General features: G+C 44.0%; 2 protein-coding genes across 2 annotated transcripts in view; one reads left to right on the forward strand and one right to left on the reverse strand.

Moving 5' to 3' along the window:
- DTNBP1 (dystrobrevin binding protein 1) overlaps positions 1-18,888 on the forward strand; it is a 75,779-nt gene extending 56,891 nt beyond the window's left edge. The window contains exons 8-10 of the mRNA XM_084280069.1: positions 12,450-12,605; positions 14,451-14,594; positions 18,020-18,888. Coding sequence (XP_084136195.1) covers positions 12,450-12,605; positions 14,451-14,594; positions 18,020-18,267 — 548 coding nt within the window. The 3' untranslated portion in view covers positions 18,268-18,888. The remainder of the gene's footprint in view (positions 1-12,449; positions 12,606-14,450; positions 14,595-18,019) is intronic.
- A 374-nt stretch (positions 18,889-19,262) lies between these two features.
- JARID2 (jumonji and AT-rich interaction domain containing 2) overlaps positions 19,263-23,930 on the reverse strand; it is a 225,841-nt gene continuing 221,173 nt past the window's right edge. Inside the window, exons 17-18 of the mRNA XM_084279710.1 lie at positions 22,743-22,850; positions 19,263-21,685 (exon numbers count right to left, since the gene is read on the reverse strand). Of these exons, the coding sequence (XP_084135836.1) occupies positions 21,509-21,685; positions 22,743-22,850 (285 nt within the window). The 3' untranslated portion in view covers positions 19,263-21,508. The remainder of the gene's footprint in view (positions 21,686-22,742; positions 22,851-23,930) is intronic.

Genomic DNA, 23,930 nt, shown 5'->3' on the forward strand with positions numbered 1-23,930 from the left:
TAAGAAGCCAGGTGTAAAACTGTGAACATCAAATAAGGAACAAGTCTTTGCTGTTAATTACCCTATTTTTATGAGGATACAGATGACCTAGTTAGTTATGTTGACCAGTGAAACTTGTCTAGCTGTATTTAATCCAAATAAATTAATCTGTTAGTCTCAACTAATTGAATTAATCTATTAGTCGGAACGTACTGAGAACTTGCACACATGAAAAGAGACCTGCTGGGTTTTTTGCACAATATTTTTAAACCAGTACACAAAAAATGTTGCAGTCATTTAAATCAGTTTGATTTGCAGTAGCTAACTTTTGAAGTCAGTTTATTTGTGACTGCAGGCTAAACCCCTATGAGCAGGGGTTGAAGTGATACTGTCACTGCATGGCTGCTGCTGCCTCTGATGCTTTGGCTGAGGGGCTGAACTGCAGAGTTTTGAGGGAACACAGTTAGAGCCTTAGCTGGAGCTAACAGCGGGGTGGCTGCTGGCTTTACACCTGACACCAGTTCTGTGCCAACTTGAAGAGGATGGGTGACACCCAATCCTCTTTAAAAAACAAAGAAGCATAAACCAGCAGAAGGGTTTCTTCTTTGGAATTGTTTGGTCTAGAAGAGTTGATTTTGCACCCAGGCACCAGTGTTTCCTCAGTATGGCAGTGCCAATTTCATCTGGTACTGTAAAATCAGGTTTATTCTTTTTGTGAGGGCATGATGGCCCCTTTGACTTTGCCAACATTGATGCACTAGTTTACTCTGGTTGTCTTTAAAGAATAAGCATGGTAAAAATTTGAATGTCAGAGTAAAGATGTGAAAACTACTGATGTGTTGTGACCTGATAGCTTTGCTTCCTAGTAGTAGCAAATACTGGCTGCCATATGGAACACAGAAATCCTGGAGGACTTAAAGCATGAGACATTCCTCAGAGCTGAACAAAACAAAAAGAGTAAGCAGGCTCTTTTGTTGTAGTTTACTGACTGTAAGGAAGGTAGGGCTTTTGTTTTCCTCCCATCTCCCTGTGCCATATGGGTTGCTCTTCAAGGCTTGTCCTTAAATGCTTTTTTAAAAATAAGCATAGCAAAGTCGCAGAAACTGTTATGAATTAGCAGCAAAATTATGGAAGTGCTTTGACACTGTGTATAAAGACACCCTTTAGTCCACCTTCAATATTTCAAGTTGCAAGTTATAACAACTTAGAACAATTCTACTGGAAGGTGGCACACAAAGAAGTCAACAAGCCAGTGGAAGCAGATCAGTGCTCTTTTTTTCTCCTAAAAGTTTTATCTTTAAATGATTCCATTTTATTTGTACAACTGAGCAATTTAAAGACAAGTAGTATATGGCAAGTTGGAACTTCTCAGCTGCTTTTTTTTTCAAAGATCTATGGCTCAGAAACAACAGACCATTTATTATTTTGTAAAAAAAAAAAAAAGAGCAGCAGTGAGTCAAATGGTTTTGAGTGTATGAAACTAGATGCATGGAAGAAAGGTTAAAATATTTAATTAAAAATTTAAAACTCCGATATCCTTGCTTTAGAGCTGACATACTGAAAATTACCTTACCTCTGAATCACAATCCATGCCCTAACTAAATTGTTTTTCACATAAGCTATTTTGGTTTTAAAAATAAAAATGTTCAGTGGAAAAGCCACACAGATGTTTATTTCTGCACTTATCAGAATATGTCCCATTCCATAATGTCTTTCCTTAATGGAAAATGAGGACGTTTAACTGAAAAGTCGTATATTCTGAAAATAATTTTTATATTCAGCCACATTTTTGTCTTTGAAATGAAGTATGATTTGGCTGGTTTTATTATCATCTCCCTTTTATTGTGCCTGTATAGTTGTTACTGTCCATTTGGCTGGATTTAAAAGCAACCCTTTAATTGAACAACACTGTTGTAAGGGAATATCATGATGTAATTTGAAGAGATCTTTCTCACTATATAATAAAAAGCCTGGGAAATACACACCATTGCTTATGTTGCATATTAGTTTTACTAGCAAACAGCATGTTCAGTGTAAAAACTTTGTCTTGCATTTGAGAATAAATAGGGCTTTTTAAAGTAAGTTGCACTGACATAACTGATAGTCTGCGTGTAGTGAATATGCAGGATCGGGTGTATTTTAAACTCCCTCAGCTGGCAAAGCATCCCTGATAGCTGTCTGCTGGTAAATTAGTACCTTCTTTTATTTTTTTGTTTGTGGAGGCTGTTTGGATAGTCCTGGATGCTGTTTTGTTAGACTGAATGGTACTTCAGATCTTGTTTTGCTAATTACATCAAACAAAAGTGTTTAGTCACCACTACGATTTCTAAAGGTCTCCAGGGTGATTCATTGTGGGACATGAGCTGGACTGGATTTGTAAACTGTTGGTCATTTTTCTTCTTGCCGACTTCTAAGAATGGAGAAGTAAAGCCAGCAGTAATAGGATGAATTAATAGCAATTTTTCACTTGTATTGTAGAAGTTGTTTTGACAGAAATGGAAGAGAAAATAGACTAAGTTGTCAAGAGAAAATAAATACTTCAAATATTCTGTGTGTGCTACTGATGTAATGAGTGGCTTATGATCTTTTTAATGTATGACTGTATATGAAGTTTTGACACTGTAAACAAACTAGGCTTCTACATGAGGAAGGGGGTGATTTCATTGGCGGTCCTGCAGTTCTGACTACTTGAATTTATTAGGTTTAATTTACAGAATTTTTCCCCTGTTAGCTTAAAATAGAAAGAAATTGGGGAGGGGAACACCCGCAAAAGCCCTTCCCCCAACAAACCCAAACCAATGCTTTCCCCTATTAATTCTTTTTGTAGTTAATCCCTGGTCCTTTTGAATTGATTGAGCCCAGTGCAAACAGGTAGACATACGTGTTTTAGCATCTTTGGACACAGAATCTGTTTTTGTTGAAATAAGGGATATATTTGTTGCTTGTTTAAGGTGTGAAATTTAGGCTGTGTTAAAAGCCCCATTTAAATTTTACTAATGAGGCCCTCACATTCTTACTAACAGAAAACCACTGCTGGTAACTGAGAAATAGATCTTGCAGTTGATTGCAGGAACTCTCATGGGCTTTGTGCTTTCAGAACTTCTTTTGATGACTGATACAGATGAGAGAGGGCTGATGATTTGGAATGGTTTCCAGCATCAAATATACCTTAAGTGTAATTTGAACTTGCAAAATGGTGTCCTTCACTGTTGAATAAAAATGTTTAAGAGTTCTGATGAACATAGAAGTTTCATCCTTGTACAGTTATTTGCCATGCATTTGTAAAGCAGCTCTGTCATCAAATGCAATTTATATAATGTATACTGAATGTCTTTCTTACCCAGGTGGAAGAGATGTGAAAAAAATCAAATTCTCTTTCAACTGCTTGCATAATTTTTTTGTGAAAAGGTAGGGATTTTTTCTGGTTCTGATTGAGCAATCACTGCTTATGTTCACCTAAGTGTGTGTTTAAATAAAAAATAAAAGCAGCCCCTCTTCAAGTATGACATATGTCACTGTCAACCAAATTGAGAGGTCTGTGTTATCTGAGAAATAGTAGGATTTTGCTCCATTTCCAGACTCGTGTGAAGACATAGCTGGTGATGGGTATTGAAAATGGGGGTTTGAATTTCCAAAGTTAAGATCGGTGAAATGTCTGTGTTAGTTTCCTAAAAGTGGAAATAATAAAGCTGCTGATAGGTTTCCATTCCTGCATTCCTTTCTCCCACCTAGGAATTGCCACAGTATTAAAACTTGATTGTTTGTCCTGGGAACTTTATCAAAGAATCTAAGGATTTTGAGGGGTGTTCCCCTCCATCAGGCAGCCTAAGCAGAGCAATTAGTTCAACAAACTGTGTATAGGGAAAATAGAAAAATAAAACACGTATTTTGACTTTTCATTAAGTGTTGGAGTCTTTGCAATTTATACCCTTTTTTTCCCCCCTTCAGCGTTTCTGTCCAGAAAAGCCCTTCAAGAAATAAGATAATATTACCCAAATTAAGGTCAGATCAGACGGAACCACACTGTGAATCCACAGCTCATGCTTTTGGGCTCTGGAGCTTGTAGGTAGGACCTTTTGGCAGGCCATACCGCTCCCTCTGGAGAGCGAGGCATAAATTGCACGTTCAGATCAGCAGACTGCTTAGTCTGGAAACTAAATATGAAGTAATGTCCTCATTTAGCATTGCTTCAATTAATAGGAAAGAATGCAAAAATGGATTCACCTTCAGGTTTTTGCAGCCGGATTGAGTTCAGCCCTGAATGGCATTGTTTCGCCAGCCTGTGTGTCTGACGGTGGTCACAGTTTGGGTGAAGAACAGCTTTACTAAAGCAAGCGTTTGGCGCTTGATGTTATTCCCAGGGACAAGTAAAAGTTGATGCCTGCTGACTGATTTGCCATGTTGCGGAACCCGTGTTCTCAACGTGTGCACAATGTGTGATGACAGCAAACCAGCATCTCATCACTTATTTATCTATCTGTGCATGCACATAATTTGGTCTGGGAGGCAACTCTCTGAGTTGTGCAAATGTGAAGACTGGCAGTACTGTAGTAGCAGAAACCATTTGCTTGTCTTTGAGAGCTTTGCCGTTCCAAAGCAGAAGTGGCTACCTCTCCAGAATGGCAAACAGTCATTGCAGTGTTCGATAGATCAACTTGTACTCGCACGATGGGATGTTATTCATCTTACTTGGGACGGTTTCATGAGCTTTTGCAAGCCTGAATTAGAAAACTGCAGTGCTGTGGTTTCTATTTTAAGTGCTTCGGGTTTAGATTTGCTATCGATTAGTTTTTTCCATTTGAAAATGAGCATTTTGAGGTGAGACCGAACACAACGTAATTGGAGAGTGCGTGCTTTAAATACAACGTCTATGACAGCAGACTAGTGTTCAGTCATTTGGACTGTTTGCAAGTATAATTTCTACAATAATGTGGTTTTTTTCCTGTAGTGTGTGGCTAGGTTTTAAAGCCAGATTGTCTTCACTAATAAACCTATATATACTGGAGATACATGTGACATAGTAAGCTGCAAAGTGTTTATTTTCACTATAAATAAACCTGACAAACAGAATTATTGTTCTTACAATACATGAAATGGTGGATTTGTAGCAAGGCAGTAAACAAACATGAGCTCAGATGCTTGGCAGTTAGTTTATAGCTTCTACACTATGGAGTTTCAGCTTAATGTTATCCATCCCTTGGTACATTTTCTTCTCTTTCAGTTGGATAGAAACCTGACTAAAGGAGGAAGAGGGGAGTTAGAAGACCCCCTTGCTAACAGAGCCTGTCCTTGGTGCAAGTTGAGGAGGGTTTGTGGTACTCCCATCCTACTGAAGCCACATTGTGAAATCCTGTCCGCTAGAAAGACAGATATCGTCACTTAAGGTTTTCTTGAGAACATAAATGAAATCAAACCAGGGAGTGGAAGATGGTGGATTGTAGATTCGTTAACCCAGAAATTGCTAAGTGTGGGCCTGGAGGAGAGAATTCCTCCACTGAAGCTTTTGCTGTAACTCTGCCATACTTTGGAAGACACACATTTGCGTATCTGAAGGTAGGAAAATACTGAAACAAGCATGGAAAAAACATAATGTGCTCTGGAACAGCATATCCATGATGGTTTTACCTATAGTTAAAACCAATTGAAAGAATTTAAAAGTTGTTCATGATTACCACGTTAGCAGGCATGAAAACTTGTCTGCTCTTCATTTAAAAAAAAACCTCAAGAAGTAGGCAAAGACACTCAGGTTGCTGCATGGTTTTTAAATGAGAAATAAAATGGCCCAAAGTGTTCTATCCCTTTCTGAACCACAGGAAGTCTCGTTCCAAACCAGTGGTCCATTATGCCACTGTGGGCCACCCTGCAAGTGAGCCCATGAATATAACTTGCGGCGTGGTTGCTGTGTAGGATGTTCTGGGTGGGTTTTCTTTCTCTTGCAGAGATGTTGGAGAAGGCAGGATTTGAGCTTTCGTATATAGGAGGAAGGCATCTTTATCTTGGGCTGTTCTAGGCTTGTCTGAACCCTCACGTTAGCTACAGTGTGTGCTGCATTGACTGTTCACAACCCCAAGCTGGATGCAATCTGCCCGTAGCGCGGGCGTATTCTCATCTGCGGCAGCAAGCCTCTGGTCTGCCTTAGGCCTCATCGTGCTTTACAAGGCGTTAAAAAGGAGGAGAGAGCTGAAGGAAAACATGAAAGTAAAGTAAATGTAACTGCAGTAACCTTTTGTTTAACTGACCTAAAAGATCCTAATTCTGTGGAGCTCCAATACTCTTTCTGCACACAGTGAGGCATATGATTATAAAGCCTGTGTGATTGTTTTCTCTTAATCCTAGGTGTATTTACCTTTTGAGAACCCAATTCATTTACAGCTTGGTGGGGCGTATTTTTAGCATCTCCTAATGATGATGATTTCCTGGTAGCCAGATAAAGTTTGGAGTTACATGGAAGCCTTTCCCCAGGCTGCGTTTCCTGCCGCGTTGGTGGGAAGCTGCTGCTTCCTCCAGGTGCTGCTTTAGTGCCTGGGATGTTGGCAAACACGGGCGGTTATTTTCGGTGGTTTATTCTGCTGTTTATTTAGGCTTATTCTCTGTTTTTCAAGGACCTCAAGTAAGCAATTTCTTTGTTTAGAGGGAATTTCTAAGGTAAGCTAGCTTGTTGAAATTGCTTATTGGGCAGTTTAACAACTAATTTCTCTGCACTGGTAAAACCTCTGCTGTTTCTCTTGGCTAGATTATCTCTGACTTAATTAGAGATTTCATATTCTTATGCAATCTAGTTAGAAGTTATCAAGGAATGCCTGCAGTCATTTTTAGTGACTTATTTTAGTGAAGAAACATTTTAATTAATAATTATAAAAATAAATTTCATAACCTCTGTAAAATATCTCTTCATGAAAATGCAGTCATTTCTCTTCAGAGTAAAGTTCACTTGGAATTATGTCTGGTTTTTTCCAGTCTAGATGGTCTTTCTTTCACCAAAGTCCAGTGAAATCCTGACTTCACATTCTAGTGTATCAGGGCTTATTTTTTTTGATTTGTAATTATTTGAATATGCTCTTGGAAATATATATTATTTTTTAATTTTACTTTAAACTTTGTAAAGAGGCTGTTAAATCAGTGTTTAAAAACAATTAAATATTGTAGCTTCCACTTGTTTTGTTTTCACTCCTATTTGGAGGAAAGACTCTGTGCACATAATTAATTTATCTTTTTTCAAGTTTTGCCAACAGTGTCTCCCCACTTCCCAGCAAAATATAGTGCAAGAGTGCTCTGAACTTCCTCCCTCCTATTATCAAAGTGTCTGTCAAGAATAATTTAAACATTTTTGAGAAAAACTACGTTCTTTGAAGCGCTCCCCGGTGTCTTGTCTCGCTTTGATATTTGTACTTAAAAGGGCATAATGAGGCAGTTGCAACTGTAAGTTACTAAGCTCCTTGGAAAGCAACTTGGCTGGCTACCTGCCGATCCCTGGGTTTGTGTCTCGCCGGCTTTCGGGTATTGAGCGAGTAGCCAGCTTACTGCTGGCTTCTGACAGTCTCACACAATGTTCTTGTAGCCAAATCATGCTGCTGCAGCCTGGCTGGATGGGCACCAGGATGGAGAAATAACGGGTTGGCTCGGCGGGTGGTGGTTAAAGGGTCAGGGTCTAGCCGCAGGCTGGCAGCAAGCAGCAGGCTGGTCTCTGCCAGAGGAGGTGATGGAGGGCACTCTCCCTGAATTTGCAGAGGACGCCAAATCGGGGTGGGGGGATCATTGGTTGATACCGTGAAGGCAGGGCTGCTGTCTGAAGGGGTGGAGCAGCGGGCTGACAGGAACCTTAAAAAGTTCAGTGGGTATTTGTATCTGTGCAAAGCTCAGCACCTGGGCAGGAGGAGCCCCTGCAGCCAAGTGGCCTGGGAGCACAGGCTCTGGGGCTGCGGTGGGCAGCGACCTGGGCAGGAGCCGGCAGCACAGCTGGATGACATGGGAGACCTCCACGTCCTGGCCTGTGTGAGCAGGAACATGGCCAGGAGATCAAGGGAAGGGATTATCCTCCCCTACTCAGCACGTCTACGTGCTACATCCAGTTTTGCTCCTCCTCCTCCCCAGACCCCCAGTAGAGGAGGAACCTCAGAAACCTGGAGTGAGTTCAGTGAAGGGCTCCTTGAGACTTTATTATCTTTAGTAAAAGCAAAAGTCCCTGAAAAGAATACTTGAATCCGTTTTATGGTCTGGTTGAATGAGACTACAAAAAAAAAGATGAACTAAGGGCAGGGGTGGGAGTGGAGAAGGACATTTAGTCTAAGCTCCAGTCTTTGTTCTGCTCTGTCTCTTTTTCTCTAGATCAGATACATTTATGGATTCATAAATTAACTGAAGGAAAGTAAACTGATTGTGTAACAGCATGAAAGCACCAAAAATCCATCTTTCATGTTAGGTCTAAGGGATGTGCTAGCAATATAAATGACCAGTATTTTCAACTGCTGATTTTTCTTTTTAATATTTTTGGTGGTCATTCTTCTAATTTGTTTTATTTGTTGTGTGTAAATGGAAAATGTTTGAGATTCAGGTATAAAATGGTCATTTAGCTTGTTGGTTGGGTTGAAAACTTAGCTACTACAGCAGGCATGTAAATGTTAACAGAAAACGGTGTCCTTTATACTTGAGGCACAAGTTTCTAAGCCACTGTAATTTGTTGATTTGGAGTTGAGATTCTTCTAGTGCCTTGTTCAAACACTTAGGATACAGGGTGGCAGCGGGTGTTTCCCAAAAATAGTTGTAAACGTTTCTTAATGACTTTATAATATATTTGTAATCTGTCTTGAGGTCCTGGCTTTAATAAATTGATCTTGTAATAGGAATACAGTGTCTGGTTAGCACAGAGTCTGGCTGTGCAAAGATATCAGAAAGGTAAATTAAGACGTGAAAGCACAGGCATTATATCACGTGAGATTGTACTCCTAGTCCTTGTCTTGGTTTCTAGGTTTTGGGCCTATTTGCACAGCTGTATGATGATTCCTCCCCTCCTTCCCCTGAAAAAAGGTTGATGAGGGGAACATCTATAGGGAAAATCAGTGCATTAAGGACTACATTCCAGGCACTGATTTGTTTTTATTATCATTAAAGTGGGTTTTTTCCTCCACTGACTTTTACTGGCAGCCTTTTTAATGACTGTAATTAGCTTGGTATAGATGATACAGGCAGGATCCACGGGGACAGAAATGAATGGTGACAAGTGTTTTTTCTCCAGCTAAGGTATTTGGAGAAGCAGTCGGCCCCTGAAACTTCCCTGACAAATCCTCATCTGGCTAGAGGAGGCAAGGGCAGCGGAGCATCTCAGTTAGGGGTGCATGTACCCAGAGGCCACTTCAGGCTGGGGTGACTGCTGCCAGGGTAGGACTGACTGCTGTGCTTCAGCGCCCGCGTAGCAGCCGTAACGGGTCAAAACGTGGGTGGCTGGTGAGGAGGAGTGCAAGCTTTTCCTTCAGCGATGTCAGAGAAAATGAGGGGGCGTTTAGCAAGCGGAGGTTTCATGGGGAAGTGCTGTTGCTTTGCTTGGGCTCTGGGGGAGGCAGGCTCTAAGTTGTGCTGTGGCTGTGAGGGAGGTGAGCTCTGGGTTGGCCAGGGGTCTGTGCAGAAGGCTGTACGACAGCACTTGAGTTTCCAATTTTTAAGAAATATCTTCCCTGCTTTTAGTTCAGTTCTCTTGAGAGTCATAGCTGGCGTAGAACTAAAGTTGCCTTGTGTTTGGGTTAACATGGCACCTCCTGTAAGTCTGCGTCTCACTGTGCATTATCATTTTCTAGGTAGTCTGTTTTGTTGGGGGGTTTTTGTTTGTGTACAGCAGTGTAGTCAAGAAGTAGTGTGGTAACACATTCAAAGGTGCAATTTGATGGTGAGAGGAAAACGGAGGTAGTATTTTAAGTGTGTCAGGTCTCAGTGATTTAAGTATTTGTATGTGGGTATGAACAGCATATGAGGGTAGATGGCTGATACTTTTCTCCGTCCTAGAAATCCTTTGGTGCTGGCTCTATTCAGTGTTTTATACACATGTAAAACTGCACTTGGACGATGGAAAACACAGTTTGTAAAAGAAGCAATGCACCCGTTTTCTGTTGTTTGGGGTTAGACCGTTAGCTGCATCCAGCCGTCCTTAGCGCTTCCGACAAGAAGCGGAAAGCCCGCCTGCAGCAGCGTGGGTTTGCTTAGCCAAGCAACTTCTATTACACCTGGCGGAGCGTGAAGTCGTGCAGCAGAGGTTCTTGATGCTAACTCTCTGTGAGTGACTTTGGAGAGCAAGCCTATGGCAGCTCTTCAGCTGGTGTCTTTTGAGCTTCCCTAGAACACATCAGCACAGCGGGCAGCTGTCGGCAGCTCGCTTTGGCCAGACGATGTCTGTGGTTAACGGGACGTTTTAGGCAAAACAAGAAACCAGAGGGTGCCATGCTAGGGAGGAGGCCGTGTCAGTCTATCAGGTTTGGATGCCATCTCTGTTCTGGGGTTAAAAATAACCTGGAAGTACCAACGTGGAGTGCAGAACTGTCAGAATATGTTATGAGAAAGACAGGAAATGCCTCTTGTCAGCCAGAGCCGCTGGCTTTTATTAGTACAATTGGATGGCGTTTCTGCATCATGCACAATGTCCTTAGTAATTGCTCACCGTTCAGGATCGCAGTAGAGGCGCTGCTCCAAGGAGCGTCGAGTCCCCGTGCACCACTGTGTAATTGATAACAAGGGTGTGTTGAGTTAAAGGAAAACATGTTCCTTGTTACGTGCTGACGTGGTGCTTCTAAAAACTGCTTTGAGAAAAAAGATTTTAGCTTATTTACTGGTGTTTTAATGGGTATCCGGCGTGTCAGTCCGGTTTTACGGCTCCTTTCGGCAACTATCACACAGCTCAGCTGCTTCTGTATATGATCTGTGACCTTGACGCAGGCGACAGAGTGAATTACCGCCCTCTGATGTTTTTGGTGGGTTTAATAAAACACGTTCTGGCATTTGGATAATCATATCCATAATGGTAAACGCCTTTAATGAATTCCTTATTGCAAAATATCACTAACAGAATGTTTTCCCTGGAAGACCGATATGACGCTTCTCCTACAAACCCTTACGCTCTTTCAGCATTCATCCATGTGGGTGCCATACTCCAGCTTTGTCTGGCTGCTGTGTGGAAACTTGGACCTTTTTTTACCCAGCAAAATCTGTTGGAGCTTCCCCTAATGGGCAGAAGAGCCCGGAGCAGTAGCCCTTCTCACTGCCCCCGTCCTTTCCATCAACAGCCCAGCTAGCAAATTCTTTTTTTTCTTTTTAATTGTATGCAGAACACTCATTATTATTATTTTCTTTAGAAAAATGAACAGAGAACTCAAAGAGGAAGGGTTCTGGCTTATATATTCCTCCTAAAAAAGCATTTTTTTCTAAACTGTATTGTAATAGTGGTCTGCCTGGAGTTAGTACTTCAATAGCTACCTCATCTCGTTATTCCAGAAGATGTTATTCTTCACTAAATGGCGCGATTCGATTCTTTTTTCATCCTCTGGCCAGCTGGTGACTCCCACAGAGTAAAACAGGGGGAGAAGGAGCTCTTCTAATGATATTCAGCCTGAACTTCTTCCACTGCGGGAGGAGGGAAGTTCCAATGACCCAGCCTAGACGTGCCTAAGCACGTGTAGTTGTCTCTGTGTGTCTGTACAAGCTGTGCAAACTGGCCGTTTCTGCTCGGTGCCATATTCGTAACTCATGGCCACTGGCTCTGCTTTTTTTGGTGTCAGTTGCATCATCGTCTTCTGGCACATTCTTTGCTGCTGTGTGCAGAGAAGACCCTGTATATTGACATCAGTGTCCATGTGGTGCTGTCTTTGAAGACTGCATGGTTTGCCCACCTCCTGTCTGCTCAGGCTGCGTTCACAACGTCTGTGGATGCGTACCTGCACTTACACATAGGGTAATGCCTCACAGGGGCGTTCCAGGCCATCTGGAGGCTGACAGTAACAGCATCTCACATGCATGTGTGTGCACACACATGTATGTGTGTGTGTTTATATGTATACATGTATACCTTTCCACTTGCACTGTGGTGGAGATGTGCTGCCCTGTTCAAACTGGAAGTATTTCCCCTGTGATCTGTGCAACAGCAGAAGCATCATTCCCTGATAGCTTCTTTTTGGGCAGATTTCTGAACTCCCTGTTGCGGATGGACAGCGCTTCCAGGTGCTGCCATTGATACAGCTCAAGGAATCTGCCCCTTGCCTCTGGATGAATAGTTACGAAACCACTTGAGTGTGAAGGTCGTGCTGCCTGGTGTAGTATCCTTATCCTCTGGCTTTGAAAATAGAGTTGCAAAGCACAGAAGCCTTTACAACAGCCCGTGTTCTCAGCCCACAGTAACAGCCTGTGGGCATTGAACTGGTTCAGTAGCTGTTAAATACTGAGAGTGGGGGGGATATACGTGCAGTGTTTTATGTGTGTGTTTGTTTTACACTCAGCTGAGCTAGATGCTGAACATGCACAGAAGGTCCTGGATATGGAGCACACCCAGCAGATGAAGCTGAAGGAACGTCAGAAGTTCTTCGAGGAAGCCTTCCAGCAGGACATGGAGCAGTACCTTTCTACAGGATACCTGCAGATAGCAGAGAGGCGAGGCAAGTTTTAAAATACCTTCTGTGTAAGCCACAAGCTCACAACCTGGAGGGAGGCAGGTCAGAGCCAGCAATGGTTTTGCTGCTTACAGCTGACGCGTTGCAGTGTCTAAATTCTTCCTTGGTGGAACTGAAACTTCAGATAAGTTCTTTAAACTAACTTTGGGTTCCAGGAGAAATAGACAACTTAGAAAATCAGTCAGATGCTCTGGTCGTTGTCTGAGGAACGCATTGGGGTGCGTCTGGAACAGCCCTTCTCTCTGCAGCTGCAGGGCACATCGTAGCTATAAAGACAGGGATGAATGTGGCTGTTTCTGTCCCTGGAGTTCCACAGCCTGGGCTTGTCACCTGGCCTCAGAAAAAAACTTCCAGAAGTGCAGAGGAAAGCTCAGTGTTGTATTTCAAAATGGTCCCCAGGTGGTAGCTGCCTCCATTGTCCATGTGACGTACAGAGCATGTGATGGGGGCACAGGAGATCAGATTAAACTCTCTCCTTGTTACGAGACGACTCGAGTCTGGCATCTCCTGACTAGCTGTGCCATAGACCACAGGCACTCTGCGTGGGAGGTATCCATCTGTTGGGCCAAAATGCAGGGACCACAGGACCAGAAAGGAAGCAAGTGTGGGATTGCATCACACGTGGCAGGAAAGAATGTGGAGATTCTGTCCCTGCTCCAAGACCAGTTCTGCTGTCGTTTGTGATGTTGGAGCAGGGAATGTAATCCAAAGTTTCCGTTTCTCTGCACGAGTGCTATAAATGCTCGTCTGCAAGATGCTCTAGATGGGCTGCTAGGACAGCCTTCTGCAAAGTGGAAGTTTTAAATTCCTTTGGTCTAGGAAGGAATTGAATTTGGGTCTCCTACTTTGGAGAGAGAGAGAGAGAGAGAGAGAGAGAGGATGCTCAAGTGGGCATTGTCCCTTGCTGGTTAGCACTGCAAGTGGGGTAGCAGGTTAGGATACCTGACTTTCTGAACTTTATAACATAGAACCCATGTATATCAAAGGAAACGGTTTCTAAGAAAGATTTGATCCTGCATCTGTAGTATATTTGTGGGAAAAAACAACCACCAAATGATAGGATTTCATCTCAGTTTGCACATGAAGGCTTTTAATAGTGTAACTATTAAATGTAGATAAACCATTAAACTGTGCATTGTTTAGCGTAACATATGCAGCAGCTGGATTTAAATCTGAGTACCCCAAACTTGTAACTTCTGTTTCTGTGGTTTATTGTTCAAGGAAGAAGATGCTTATCCAAGTATTTAATTCCCTTGGGAATTGTTGTCATTTTCACATTAATAATGTGAAATCCCCATGCTGAGAAAAGATACTGGCCATACTGGGTGTTAGGTACTACTGACATTTATTAGACTGATTGATTGGATGAGGAAGAATGGCTGCTTTCTGTTAACATTAATCCTGATTTCTGCATTTTCACATCCCTTTGTGTTTCAGCTCTTAGGGATTGTATGTTTGAATGCACTTGGGTTTCTCTTAAAAGATTTCTGCTAGAGAGGGTCGGAAAGGAGTGTTACAGAATGGAAAGGTTCTGCCTTGCCCCACCCATGCCGGCCTATTTCTGACAGTGCTCCTGCTGTGAATGTGGCTGCCAGAAATGTTTTGCCTTGCAAAGCCCTAATGGACATGAGTTTCACAGCAAGGATTGCACAGAGTACTCTTGGGTTTGGGCTGAGGTTGCTGCTGAGCAGTTAGCTAACAGCGGCGCGCTCCTGCCGTGTCTAGTTTAAGGATGACTGATGCGCACAGTTGCAGCGGCTGTTGAAGCCCTTATAGGCAACGGGGTGATGTGGCTGACTCTGTTTGCTCACTGCACTGTTTTTACTACAGAACCGATTGGGAGTATGTCTTCCATGGAGGTGAACGTGGACATGCTGGAGCAGATGGACCTAATGGACATGTCTGACCAAGAAGCACTTGACGTCTTTTTAAACTCAGGAGGCGAAGACAATAATATGCTTTCTCCCATGCTGGGTATGGTATCAGTAATGGCAGCGTGCTTAGAGAGGTGGTATCTCAGAACACGTCACGCTTCATGTAGATTGACTGTTTCTCATCAGTGGTTTTCCAAACATTTAAGTGGCAGAACAAGGAAGCTTGCTGCAAAGCTGCCTGGACTGTCTCTTTTTTCATCTGGTTGCCACAGCTTCGTGTTGTGTTTGTTGCAGTATGGATAGGTGAGATCTTTCTGCTTTTACGGCGTGGTTTTCTCAAGATAAAGTTAATAGAGGGCATCTCAACAAACACCAACAGAAAGCTTGTGGTAATTAGTTTTTATTAAGACTGCTTTCTTAAAACTTTTGACATTTTGAAGTAAATTTTTACCAGTTGTGTAATGTAAAATCATTAGGAAGAGATACTCAGAGTAAGCTAACAATGTTCTGGAAGCTTCTGCATACTGATTCTGATACTGCAGCACTTTTGTGTAGCCTTCTTACTGCTACTAATATTAGTTAGATTGGATTAATTTAATCTTAATCCAAATCTGTACACACGTTCCTATGAACAAAACCAGATTTACGTTCTGGCAAGTTGCAGCGTGGTGAGGGATCTGCTTAACACAGGGAGTTGGCAATACCAAACACTTTGTTCCCCAGGGAAGCATGCTTTCTTAATTTAAAACTTTCCCACTAAAATGCCTTTTCCCAAAAGAGCCAAAATTAGTTTTCTTGGGGGAGATGATAAAACTCCTTTAAATATACTTTTTATTTCTTTTGAGAATGCAGGTTGAAATATGTTTAATAGGAGTACTTACAGTGAAGAAACAGTATACTTTAAATCCTGTCCTATATTTTGGGCTATATAAAGAAAAATGTTAATAATATACTGGGGTGGTTTTCTTCCTCCCCATGTGTAAAGGTGATAATTACCTGCAGGGAATTTGAAAAGCTCAGGGTAAGTAGTCAAGGCACCCTCAACTACTAAAGGGTTTTGGCTTTGACTGCAAAAACTAGATTCAGGTGGCTGGATTTGGGTAGGCACCCCCCTCCTGCGTTACGGGAGCTGGTCGGTTTTGAGCATGTGAGTAACTGCAGCGTGTAGGACAGCTTTCCCCTGACGGGTCTCTGGCAGGTGTTGGCCAAGCCGCTTTGCGTCTTACCCACAAACAGGGTAACTGGATTATCTCAGGGAGCGCAGCCACTGGTGGCTGGGGTTGGCTTTTCCCAGAGTAAACTTGGAAAAGAAGTGTCAGTTACTGTGTGCTGCAGTGTAAGCGTTGCAGTGTGTAGGTATAGGTAGTGTAGGTGTGTATTTCACCCGTACCGCCTACCGGTGCTGTGGTGTCCCTGCACTGTAACCCCAGTGCTGAGGTTGGGTCAGCTTGCAGCAGGATTTATTCCTCTGCAGTCACAACACTGTAGCGGTGTTGTGGTTCCAGGGGATTCATTTCCCTCTGGATCAGAAGGGGTTGCTGTGCTTGCTTTAAGGACCCCACTCCCTAATACCAAGCTGAGCACAGGGTAGCCTCTTCTCAGAAAAACGAGATGACTTTTAGGTAACTCTGCCTTTTGACATCAGTGGGGAACTGGGTTGGTCAGGGCAAGATTTGTCTCATGATTTTACTGAACACCACAGAGTACAGGTAAGTTGTTGTAGTAACAGGTACAAATGAAAATGAGCTCGAGACATTGAAGTGTTTTCAACTTTGTCTTGCTGGAAACATTGCCAGCTTATGGTCACTGGTTTTCAAACACTGCATGACAGTAAGTTGAACTGAGAAACTCACTCTCCTCTGCCACTCCAGAAACCTCCTCTGTGTGTCTTGTGTGATGTGATCTAATGCGTGCTGGTGTGCACAACATAGACAGGTGTCGTTCCTTAAAAACATCTTCCTGGTGACACTCGTGTTAAGCATGAATTCATGTGCTACTGGTGGAAGCAACGCAGTAGGCCTGCTAGATGTCCTGAACTGATGCACTTGGAAGGTTGTGAATGTCATGCCAGATGTTTGCCAGTTTGTGCTGAAACTGGAGACCTGCTGAGGGCACGGTTCCCCCTGGAGTTCCTGGGTCCCACAGAAGCTAAGATGGTGTCACATACGGGACTACATGAGGGTGGTGAGTCCCTGGCACAGGCTGCCCAGAGAGGCCGTGGCTGACCCCTCCCTGGCAGTGTCCAAGGCCAGGCTGGATGGGGCTTTGGGCAGCCTGGTCTAGTGGAGGGTGTCCCTGCCCACGGCAGGGGGTGGAGCTGGATGGACTCTCAGGTCCCTTCCAACCCAAACCCATCTGTGATTCTGTGACTACTTGCTGTGCAAGTTTAGGTCCAGAATTTAAGATTGCTGCTGGAGTCAGCAGAGTCAGCAGAAGCAGTGTCAGTACAAGCAGCTTTCTGATTCCTCCAGCTGCTGCCCTGATGGCTTTCTTGTTGCACTTAAACTCAGATACTTGGTAAGAGATCACAGAGGGATGCAGCATGAACCCGCGAACAGCTGTGGCAGAGGTGATGGGGAGTAGTGATCAGCTCATTTCCCTCTGACCCTCTTGAAACCTTTTTTACAAGTAAATCCCATAGGATTTTTAAGAGCATTTTCAGTACGGTTACTCAGTGCTGCAGAAACTCTTGTTAGGTACAGTGGGGAGGGCAAATCACATGAAAAGTGTTTAGATGTTTCCCTATTTTTTTGTCTTCCTTACTTACCTACTGCCAGGAAATGACCAGAGCAGAGGCTCTAAGATAGTTTTGAAATCTGCTCTCAACCTGTAAGCCAACACGACAGTGCCCTTGCTGAATGTCTTTTTGCGTGGGATATGGAGGAAGCATAGCCTTGAAATCCCATCCCTGTGCACTTGAGCTATGATAAAACTTCACTGTGACAGGAATTCTCTCACGCTGTGGGCAAGAATCTGTTCTGCTTTTGCATCTGAACTTCTAGTCCCAACTGGAGATGACTGGTATTGCTTATCTCCCAGTTACCTTTTTTTTTAATTTACCCATGTTTGTGTCGTGGTGTTGGATGGAGCTTGTCAGGAGGGTTTTCCCCTTGGTGATGATTCTCAGCATGTGCTGAAGCCTGAATGGAGTTTGATGCAAAGTTCAGAGGACTGAGGGGTCTTGGCCAACAGGCAGATGACATCAGCCGTGTCTCTTAACAGAGTCAGCCCTTAGCAGTGCTGCGACCTTCCCGTACGTCATCCCCAGCCTTAGCAATAGGAGCCAGGGGCTTGCATGTGGTCAGAAAGGGCTCAGAACCAGCTTGAGGGGGCTGGAGTATTTGGGATCAGCTTCAGAGAAGCCAGGCAGTGCGTTGTGGCTGGGAGGGGTTTCCGATGGTGTTTCGCGAAAGGGCCTGAGTGCAGCTCGTGACCCAGCCTCGGGCTGCGCTACTGCGCGGACTCCTCGCGTCGCTTCCTGAGCCACAGCTTGATTGTTGTTCTTGTTCTTCTCCCACCTCCAAGGGCCCGACTCCAGCACCTACGTGAACGAGATAAGCCTGCAGGTTCCCAGCCAGTCCGAGCTGCGCCAGAAACTGTCGTCGCTGTCGTCCACCTGCACCGACTCCGCCAGCCAAGAGGCCAGCGAGGGCGAGTCGCCCGTCGTTCAGTCCGATGAGGAGGAAGTTCAGGTGGACACCGCTCTCGCCGCCGGCACTGAAAGAAAGGCCGCTTCGGATCTTAGCGATGAAAGTGACTCTCAAACTATTTGAATCGTAAACCCATATCCTTTAAGAATGACTTCTGAATGAGTGAACCCGTGAATGAAGAGCTTGCCTGTGTAACCATTTGCTAACCGAGCAGAACAGCCAGACCTTTTTACTTAGGAATAATATCGCCTTTTTACAACATCGCCCGTCATGGGGAGGGAGGTTGGTTTTTAAAACACACGGGGGGGAAAAACAAAGAAATGCCTAAAGCACACACACTTTAACAGTAGTCCTGGGCTCAGGGAGCGGTGGAGCTGTTGTATATACTATGTATAAGAGAAGTAAAGGGGAGAGATCTAAGTTCTGTTGACCACTAACCTTTACATGGTCGATGGAAACACTTAGCTTGGACATGTAAAACCGAACCCAGATTGTTCCTTGCATGTTCTCAGCTGCTGCAACCGAAGATTTAGGATCCAAACCAAACCGAAAAGTTATTTTCTACTCTTTACTACCTACTGTCTGCCTACTGCCTTTGTCTACCAATGCAGCAGCGTCTACTCTCTCACACTTCTTGTTCAGGACCAACTTAGTTATTGTAGGTGTTAAAGAAAAGAATAAAAACCCCAAAACAACAAAAAAACCCCACCCCAAACTGAAGAGGAGGAGAGATGCGTTAAAGAAGTGTCAATGCTCCTTATGGAGCAGGTATCTTAGCACTGTAAAAACTTACTCCTCTTTCAAGATAAAATAAAGTATTTCTATCCCAACCCTGTCTTTTACTTGATTACCCAAATATTTCATCTGTGACAGCGAACAGAGGAGACTAATTCAGCAGTTGGGGGGGGGGAAGAAAAAAGGTTGTTTATGCAGAGCACCAGTGCAATTCACTCTTCCATGGTAACAGCTGTTTGACTGCACCGCTGCAAGCTCGGGGAACTAAACCCCAGTGAATTATAAACCCATTGAGTACATTTTGTAGCCCTTAGGACCTCTAGTGATGCTCTTTCCCTGCAGCCGGTTTTGTCTCCGCGCTCCAGGTCCGAACCTGTCTAACACCTGTTTGTTGTCGAGTCTCACGCTCTGTTTGCAGGGACCTGCTCTGCTTTGAGAAGGCTCCCGGCTCCCGCTCTTCCTGCGCGGAGGGAAGGAATGTAATCAGAGACGGCGTAAGTAGAAGGACGAGCTGGGGTGCGGATCCCTTCCCCAGCCCTGTCCCCGGAAGGCTCAGGCTGAGGGAGGAAGGAGGCGCCTCCTGCTGCCGCTCTCCAGCGGGGGAGCGGCCGCTCTCCTTCAGGACTCGCTCCGGCTCCCCTTGTCTTGCAGAGTGTTTCCTGGCCCCTCTCTGGGGAAGGAAAGCTGTTGAAAGAAACTGGTCTTGGAGGAGAGCTTTAGCTTTACTCACTCACTTTCCAGAAGACAGACAAAATGTCCAAAAAAGTTTTGTTTTTTTATTAAACCTCGTAGTACAAACCTGGAAAGTAAACAAAAAACTGGCAATAAACAACATGAAGTCTTTCCTTACAAGGAAAGAGAGCAGAGCAGCGCTAATAAATTAAATGTCAAACTGTAAGCCATAGTCAGAAGTTTACTGTCAAGAGGGAAAAGTACACAGCAAGGCCATAAAAACCAGACAACCACATTTGAAAACACTTGACTCTGTTTATGTTATTGTTAAATATTCCAAAACAGTTCAGTCTTCTGCAACAACAACCAACAAATTGTATTATAGGACTTTCCTGACAGTCACCACTGGCAAGCTCAGTGCAATATGGGTAGCTACGGTATCGCTGAATTCAATTACGAAACAAAACAGTTTGTGAAAACATTTTCCCTTTTTTATTCCACACATACTGTACACACAACCAGAAAAGGGCAACAGCTACTCCATTATTATTTTTCGTTGTTGTTCAGTGATGTAAGCAGCACTTATAAATGTTACAAGAAAAACCCTGTAAGCATCCAATCCAACCGATGAAGAAAGTGAAACGTAAGGCTTTTCTTCATCTTGTCTCCTCGCCGCCCCTCCCCCCACCCCAAGAAAAGGCTCAAGTATTTAAAAAAATTTACAGGCATATGTACAAAAGGTGTGATTTTTTTTTTTTTTCTTTTTTTGTGTTTTGTTACAACATGAAGAGGAGAGAAAAAAAAAATAAAACTAGACAAGATGGAAAGCAAACGCATTTTCACATTCAAAAGAAAGATGCAGACCTGCTAGTGGCTCTAAAGGTGATCCGGACAACGAAACGGACTCGGAACAAACAAATTAATGCTTGACTGTGTGTGAAGGTGTGAAAAAGAGCAGTGGAATGGAAATGGAATGTTAGAAAAATTGCACGTCTATGACAAAAGAAGCACTTATGGCTTCAATCACTTTTTTCTTCTTTTTTTTTTTTTCTTCTTTTTTTTTTCTTCTTTTTTGTTTTTTTCTTTTAAAGGATGCTATTGAAGGGTTTTTTTGATAAAGTAGCCAACAGCACCAAAAAATAACAGAATGGATTTCCTAATGAAATCAGGCACAGTTTTCCCTCACGTGACTCCTCAAGGCAGGCAGTCTCTTTTTTTTTTTTCCCCCTCCATTTTTTTTTTTTTTAATTTTTAAATTTTATTTTTTTTCCCCCTCAAAACAGATGCATAGTGATGTGCTGGTAAAAGAGAACATACTCCAAATCTCCTCCTTTTGCCTACAGTTAGGAAACAAAGTCCATCTTCAGCTGCCGTTAACCTCCCAAAGAAAGTGTGTATTCTCCAATTTAAAAAATTACAAAACTCCTCTCGCCGTGACAGAATAAAAGACAGCCAAAGTAAAGCAATTTCTTTCAAGTTTTTGTCTCCTATCCCTTCCCTCTAGAAAAAATCTGCTCACATGACTGGAGAACAAATTATAAAACACATCAAACTTTATAACCTATTCCAAAAATGGGTTAAAAGCCTTTTTTTTTTTCTTTTTCTTCACAGTTACCAAAAAAGGCTTTTGTTTTGTATTTCTTCAGCCCCAGGGACAGTACAAATTAATACTTTATCAGCCCCCTCGCCGTTTTTTAAAACAGTGACCGTACGGCAGTTTAAAAAAACCCAGACTGCTGTATCTATCTAGTCTAAGAATAAAAAAAAAAAACAAAACAAAAAAAGTTCCAACAGTTTAATGCTAAAACAAAATTAGTTCTCTAAAACCAGAAGAAAATCTTCTTTAGAGCTAGTGCAAAGACAGCTTGTATTCTACAGCAAGTACTCCAAACTATGGTATAATAATTACAAAAAATATATATAAATTGACAAAATGAGAGTGTTGGCATCTTCAGGATTAACTTGAAGCACTTTTGGATGAACTGGAGGATGAAAGCCTAGATGATGGCACGTCGACTGTCGCTCTCTTACGAGGTCCTCTTTTTGGTGTAGGCTTGCTGATACAGTTCTCAATGCTGCCGTTTTTACCAGATACTTTCCCACAGATCTGATTGACCAGACTGATTATTTGTTCCTGTTGGGGAAGCGGAGCAAAACAGAACGGGATTTAGCATCGGCTCCTTCTCCAGACAGCACCTAACAGGCGGGGGGAAGCAAGGACAAAGCAGGTGGGGGTCCCAGTGAGGTTACTTCCTTGGGGTCAGAAATGGAATGCTGCCATAGCTTTAACAACAGACCTGTGCCGACACGGGGCCGAACAATCACAAGGAGGAATCTATTCACTTTGCCCAGTAAGGGCCTGAAGCTCTTTGCTGTTTAAGGCCTTGAGAGGGCAGCTTCACTGCTGTCTGTGCTTCTCAGGGTCTGCTGGGGTCCATCCACAGTACTTGACCCCAGGACAGAGCCCACAGTTAAAAAAGAATGAAGGCACAAGGCCTCCCCGGACTCACATTAACCTTTTGGTTCCCCCCCAGTCCCAGCACCTCTCTGCACTTGCATCAGGACCTGCAGAGAAGCCTGGCTCGAAAACCTACTTGTGCCAGCACTGAGCACAAGCAGCTCGTTTTGTACTTCCTCCCACCGCTTCACTCTCCCCAGCTGGCAAACATCTTGATCCCCTCCCACCCCGGCACACGCTGTGCAGCCATGGAGCTGCCTCAGCAGGTGACCATACACACCAAAGCCCAGGCACGGGCCTAAGAAGTCACCACCGTGGCTCCTGTGATGGTTGACTGGCTCAAAGCCATTGCTGGACCAACCTCTTGCGTACAAGTGTGCCCTAAAAGTGGCTCAGAGGCTGGACTGCAGAATGTTCAGTTCCCAACAGGGAGCGGCTTTCCTAAAGCACAGACCTGTCACACTGAGCCAGTCACAGCAGAGCCTCGTGTTCTGCTGCGCCCCATGGCACTGACCCCCCCCGTCTCTGCCCCGTAACCCACACTCAGGCAGTTTGTGCATCAGGTTCAGCTTTGTAATCCTCCTCCCTGCTATTTCTTTTACTTAGCTAATAATAAAGCACCTTCTTCCCCAATCCCCACCCCCACCCCCCAAAAAAGCACCCCACGCAGCAAAGCACAACTTCCTGAGCTCATGGTAAAACAGCAGAGCTAAATCCCCCCGCCCATACAGACCTCATCGTAACGGTACATCATCTTCAGTCCCCGACACGACTTCTGTTTCTCCACGTGCCGCAGGGCACACTCCAAGCAGAAGACGACATTCTCATTCTCCTGTACAACCTGTATGGAAATGCAGGGAGGGGGAGGAGAAGGAAGTGCAGTGAGCTCCCAACTGTGGCTGCGTTACCTTAGCCCGTGAATCAGTAAAACCTGTATTTTGCTAGAAGTTAGTGGGAGGCAGCATTAAACAACCAGCGTTCCGCACTGTGAAACCATTCAGACTGCAGAAGCACCACCTATCCATCCCTCTCTTTCAGCACTAATGCTGGCAAACAGGCACAGTGTAATTTTTAGAAAACCCACCGCTAGTAACGAAGGCCAAACCCAAACAGCGACGTGCGCTCAAAGCTTTAGCGATGCCTAACACGTCGCCTAAAGAGGTCCTGAAAGCGGCTGTTTGACATTACTTGAAATGCTGATTTGAGTCAGGATGACATCAGTGGCTTGGCCACAGGACTCCCCAGCTACCGCCTCCTTCAGCAGAGCCCACATGTGCTCAGCTGGCTGCCTGCCAAGCACATTCAGCTCCAAACCTAACAGCCAAGTTGACTTCTTGTCCCTTAGAACTGCTAAGAAGTGACAAAGACAGAAAAGAAAGTCCTTCCCTCGGTGACCCTTCCTCCAGAGCCAAGGGACCAGAATTAAGAGATTCAGGTTGGTCCACTGGGGCTTTTTTCTTTAATACAACCTCAATTTAATGTTACTTCAAACTAGTCCTTCTTAACCACGTTGCAGCTGCACAGTGGTCTAAGGACACGCATGAACCCTGCGTGTTCTGTCCCACGGAGGGAAATGGCCACAGCTCACCATTTACCCACCGCTGCAGCGCAGCCCCATCAGAAACATTAAGGTTTGTAAGCTCCAACAGCCAAAAGCAGCAGGACTGACCGCAGGCACACATGCTCCATGTGACACTGACTCAAGTGTCTGAGCTTGGGATTCAGCGGTACGGGAGGCTGTGGGAGGGGCTTTGGGTATTCCTAATCAAACTGCCCTGTGTCCAGGCGTTCTGCGTACAGGTAAAAAGAGCCAGTAGGCGATTGCCTCTAAGAAGGGAGAAAGCTTACGGGCAGGGCTTCTGTTTGTGCAGTAGGAGTTGGCAAGCAGCACCTTGGCTTGACTGGCAGGGTGTATCTACCC

The sequence above is a fragment of the Gallinula chloropus genome, assembly GCF_964237585.1.
Source record: "Gallinula chloropus genome assembly, chromosome: 2".
NCBI classification, from domain to species: domain Eukaryota; kingdom Metazoa; phylum Chordata; class Aves; order Gruiformes; family Rallidae; genus Gallinula; species Gallinula chloropus.